This window comes from Eumetopias jubatus, unplaced genomic scaffold (genome assembly GCF_037043125.1).
Source record: "Eumetopias jubatus isolate StellerSeaLion01/CBP00866 unplaced genomic scaffold, mEumJub1_p1.0 scaffold_7, whole genome shotgun sequence".
Classification (NCBI taxonomy): domain Eukaryota; kingdom Metazoa; phylum Chordata; class Mammalia; order Carnivora; family Otariidae; genus Eumetopias; species Eumetopias jubatus.
Window position 1 is genome coordinate 2,406,428 of NW_028274813.1, and position 4,819 is coordinate 2,411,246.

A 4,819-nucleotide genomic window follows, 5' to 3' on the forward strand; every position below is an offset into this window, starting at 1 on the left:
TGTTTTTAAATCTCACATATGCTTATTTTTTTTTTAAAGATTACTTATTTATTTATTTGAGAGAGAGAATGAGATAGAGAGAGAAAGCATGAGAGGGGAGAGGGTCAGAGGGAGAAGCCGACTCCCCGCTGAGCAGGGAGCCCGATGCGGGACTCGATCCCCGGACTCCAGGATCATGACCTGAGCCGAAGGCAGTCGCCTAACCAACTGAGCCACCCAGGCGCCCTCACATATGCTTATTGCTTGTTAGTGTTTCTTCCCATCTTTACTGAAAGTCTCTGGGGACTGCCTTTGGGGGTGGGGTGGTGAGATGAACCTGTCCCCAGTGAAAAGGGTATAAGGCTGGGGTCTGGAGACTCTGAGACTGTGCACTCCCCAGCGGTCTCCCAGGGCCGTATTGTTCTCTCATCTACCAGGAAGGTCTGGGCCCTGGGGTCTCTGGCTCGGGTCCCCCAGAGCCGGGGAACTTGCCCAAGGTCAAGGCACCGCGGGTGCCGCCCCGCTGGACCGTAGCCAGACTGCGCCTCCCGCGCGCCTTCGCGCTGCACCAAGATCGCCCGGGAGATGCCTGCGGGCACCTTGAGGAAGGTCAGCGGCTCCTGGCCAGCTCGGACCCGGCAGGGGTGGGGTTGGGGAGGGGTTAGTACCTGCTGCGGGAGCCCGGGACGTTCACGCCTGGACCCTCGTCGCGACCGCCGCGGGGACCGGCGGGACCAGGGAAGGCCAGAGCCCGGCTGCAGATGAGCCCGAGAGTCTTCAAGTGCCCAGCGGCTCTCCTGCCTCAGTTTCCCGCCCAGAAGCAGCGTGGGAGGGAACTTCGAGGACGTCCAAGGGCCTGAGGTTTCGGCTGCGGGGTCCTGGGCAGACGCCGGGCGGGGTAGGCGGGCTGCGCGGGGTCCCGGAGAGGGGACAGCAGGGGTGGGCGGCCTTGGCGGGGGGGTTGTCAGGGGCTGCGGGTGGCGGACAAAGCGGCGGCACCACCCCGCAGCGCGGGCCAATGGAATGAATGGGCTATAAATATCGGCCAATGGGCGGCCCGCGTCGCGCCCCTTAAGAGCCGCGGGAGCGCGGAGCCGCCGCTGTTCGCCTGCGCCGCGCCCGGAGCTGCCGACGGACTGAGTGCCCCTGCCCCGCCCGGCCACCCGGTGAGTGGGCCGGAGGGCCGGCGGCAGCCGCCTCGGCGCTGGGGCGGGGGTGCTGCGTACGAAAGGGCTTGTGGGCCGCAGAGTCACGCACGCCGGGGTCCGCCGCCTGGAGCGCGCGCCGGCTGGGCCTGGGGTCCTGGGCGGTGCGGGAGCGTCCCGCGCGCGCTGCGGACCCCGCTGACCTTGGCCGCGTCCCAGGGTGACCAGGAGCCGGGGCAGCGAGGCCCTGGGTGGCCTGCACGTCCCTGGGGGGCCCAGTGAGCCGGGTCCTCCCTGACCCCCGAATCTTCCCGCAGCCTGCCGCCGCCATGCCCTTCTCCAACAGCCACAACACGTTGAAGCTGCGCTTCCCGGCCGAGGACGAGTTCCCCGACCTCAGCGGCCACAACAACCACATGGCCAAGGTGCTGACCCCCGAGCTGTACGCGGAGCTGCGCGCCAAGAGCACGCCAAGCGGCTTCACGCTGGACGACGTCATCCAGACCGGCGTGGACAACCCGGGTATGCGCACCCTGGTCCTGGGGTCTGGGTGCGGGTTCCTGATCCGCAAGACATACCCTGGGGCTAGAACCCTCAGGCCAGGGTTCCGGCGTCCCCCTTCCCGGGCGGAGGCGCAAGGTCTTGAGGGGCTCGCTTAGACCTGCCAGTGACGTCACTGCCCCCATTCCGCGTCCCCCCAGGCCACCCCTACATCATGACCGTGGGCTGCGTGGCAGGCGACGAGGAATCGTATGACGTGTTCAAGGAGCTCTTTGACCCCATCATCGAGGACCGGCACGGCGGCTACAAGCCCAGCGACGAGCACAAGACCGACCTCAACCCAGACAACTTGCAGGTGCGGGGCGGCCCCGGGTGGCGGGGCGGCCCGGGGAGGGGTCTCTCGGCGCTCACCCCCGCTGCGCCCCCAGGGCGGCGACGATCTGGACCCCAACTACGTGCTGAGCTCGCGGGTGCGCACAGGTCGCAGCATCCGCGGCTTCTGCCTCCCCCCGCACTGCAGCCGCGGGGAGCGCCGCGCCATCGAGAAGCTCGCGGTGGAAGGTAGGGGTCGGGCCGGCCAGTTGCTCCTCCCTCGCCCCCCCTCCCGTCCCCGTCCGGCTTGTTGTTTATCCGTCACCCCCGCCACCCGAGCCGCCGCTGCCATGCTCTTATCTGCGCGCCGTGTCCGGTTTCCCGGGGAGGGGACGGACGGAGGCCCAGCCCTGTGCCTACGGCGGCCTGGGGCCCAGCGAGGGCCGGCCCGGCCAGGGTCGCTGTCTCGGACCGCCGCCTGGACCGCCCTCCGACAAAGCTGGGCGGGCGTGGGGGCAGGGACTCCTGTGTATCCCCCTGAACGTGCCCCCCTGCAGCTCTGTCGAGCCTGGACGGCGACCTGGCCGGCCGCTACTACGCTCTCAAGAGCATGACGGAGGCCGAGCAGCAGCAGCTCATCGACGACCACTTCCTCTTCGATAAGCCCGTGTCGCCCTTGCTGCTGGCCTCGGGCATGGCCCGTGACTGGCCGGACGCCCGCGGCATCTGGTGCGTGCCCCCCAACCCCCTCCCCTCCCGCGGGTCCCCCTTCCCCCTCCCTTTGGCCCTCCCCCACGCCGCCGCCGCGGAGGAAAAGGGAGGGACCGCGCTCCGCGGACAGGTTTGGTTCCTCCAGGGCCTCCCCGCAGGTGACCTTGACCGTGCAGGTACGTGAAAGGGACTCAGCGGGTGGAGACCCAGGCTTCCTGGGATCTTAGAAGTGGGCGACGGGTGGCGGTGGCTTCTCTCCTCCACCCTCCTCTTGGGAGCTGGAGCTTGTTTTCTTTCTCGTCCACTTCCCCGCGGGGACTCTGCCAGGTGCTGGGTGACGCAGACACTTCGGAGTGGAGGTTGGGGGTAGGGGGAGGCTTATTAGCCTCCTGCGTCCACTGTCTGCGTAGGGCAGCTTCAGCGGCCAGGTACAGCGCTTCCCCCTGCCCCCTTCCTCCTAGGTGGGGCCCTCGCCCCCTCCCCCACACCTCAGCCACACAGCACATGACTGGCAGGATGGGGCACAGCTCGGGTCTTTTTGTACCCCGAGGTGTCCTGGCCTCCCTGCCTATCCCGAGTGTGGACGGGCTGGGGTCCTGGCAGCAGCTCAAGCTTCTGGGTACAGCTAGATCAAGCACCTCAGGGACTTGGAAAGTTCCTGGGGTTTGGGACCTCCCCTAGAGCTTTTTTCTGATGTGTCCTGAGACCATAGTTTGAGGAGGAGGCTTGACTGTGCCCCTCCCCCAGGCACAATGACAATAAGACCTTCCTGGTGTGGATCAATGAGGAAGACCATCTGCGGGTCATCTCCATGCAGAAAGGGGGCAACATGAAGGAGGTGTTCACTCGCTTCTGCAATGGCCTCACCCAGGTCAGGCCTGACCACCTCCAAGCTGGGCTGGCACAAGTGGGGTTTGGTGCTGGGAGGGGGGAGGTGCAAGGCCAAGCTCCAGAGCTCAGGCAGGGATGCGGGTGTCCCCATCAGTCCCCCTGGGTCCAAGGGTCCCAGCCAGTTCCTTGGGGTGGGGGCGGGGGGGGAGGCTCTCAGCCAGGCCTCACCTCTCCCACCTTCTCTACCTCCAGATTGAAACACTCTTCAAGTCTAAGAATTACGAATTCATGTGGAACCCTCACCTGGGTTACATCCTCACCTGCCCGTCCAATCTGGGCACAGGCCTGCGGGCCGGTGTGCACATCAAGCTGCCTCACCTGGGCAAGCATGAGAAGTTCCCGGAGGTGCTCAAGCGGCTGCGGCTTCAGAAACGAGGCACAGGTGAGTGGGGCAGGGGTTGTAGGCAGTCTTCTCTCTCTGAGGCAGCCCCCCACCCCAGTCCCACTGACCTGGTTGTCTCTCCAGGTGGTGTGGACACAGCTGCGGTGGGTGGCGTCTTCGATGTCTCCAACGCAGACCGCCTGGGCTTCTCGGAGGTGGAGCTGGTACAGATGGTGGTGGATGGTGTGAAGCTGCTCATTGAGATGGAGCAGCGGCTGGAGCAAGGCCAGGCCATTGATGACCTGGTGCCTGCCCAGAAGTGAGGCCCCAGCCTGCACCTGCCACCACCACCAGCCCCGCTGCTTCCTAACTTATTGCCCGGGCAGTGCCCGCCATGCACCCCTGATGTTCGCCACTTGGCGGCTGAGCCCTTAGCCTCGCTGTAGAGACTTCTGTTGCCCTTGGTAGAGTTTATTTTTGTGATGGCTAAGATGTTGCTGATGCTGAAATAAACTAGGGTTTCAGCCTGCCACAAGTCTTCCGAGTAGTGTGTCCCCTTCCCTTGGCAGCTCTGGTGCCCAGAAGCCAGGCTATGGAGGCCTCAATCCTAGGTCAACCCTTTCTGTAAGGAGGGGCCGTAGTCAGGAGGCAGTCACCCTGCTGTGCCCATCCAGGCCCATTCCATGAACTCTCCCCTTGCCGTCCTGTCTACTTGGCTTCCTTGCAGGCCTGGGATGGGCCGGTGGGGAGGGACAGGGAGGAGCTCTAGGGTGGCAGAGCTCCACCCTGAGCATTTAGGGACATTTGGGCCTGGGGGGTGGAGCCTGGCACGTTGCTCAGCCCCATCCTGCAGGGTGGGGGACGTGTGGATGCCGGGTTGGGGGAGGGGGTTGGAGGGTGGGCGGGAGCCCAAAAAGAAAATGCCTCCCCATCCTGCCCCCCACAATCCAGTTTCTCC

The 4,819-nt window shown here is 65.5% G+C and overlaps 1 protein-coding gene across 1 annotated transcript; it reads left to right on the forward strand.

Annotated features, from left to right (window-relative positions):
- Positions 1 to 1,038: 1,038 nt before the first annotated feature.
- Positions 1,039 to 4,396, forward strand: CKB (creatine kinase B). Its single transcript, XM_028100145.2, has 8 exons — positions 1,039 to 1,145; positions 1,442 to 1,646; positions 1,826 to 1,980; positions 2,054 to 2,186; positions 2,495 to 2,666; positions 3,396 to 3,519; positions 3,732 to 3,921; positions 4,006 to 4,396. The coding sequence occupies exons 2-8, from the start codon at positions 1,454 to 1,456 to the stop codon at positions 4,182 to 4,184; spliced, it is 1,146 nt and encodes a 381-aa protein (XP_027955946.1). The 5' UTR covers positions 1,039 to 1,145; positions 1,442 to 1,453; the 3' UTR covers positions 4,185 to 4,396.
- The last annotated feature ends 423 nt before the right edge of the window (positions 4,397 to 4,819 follow it).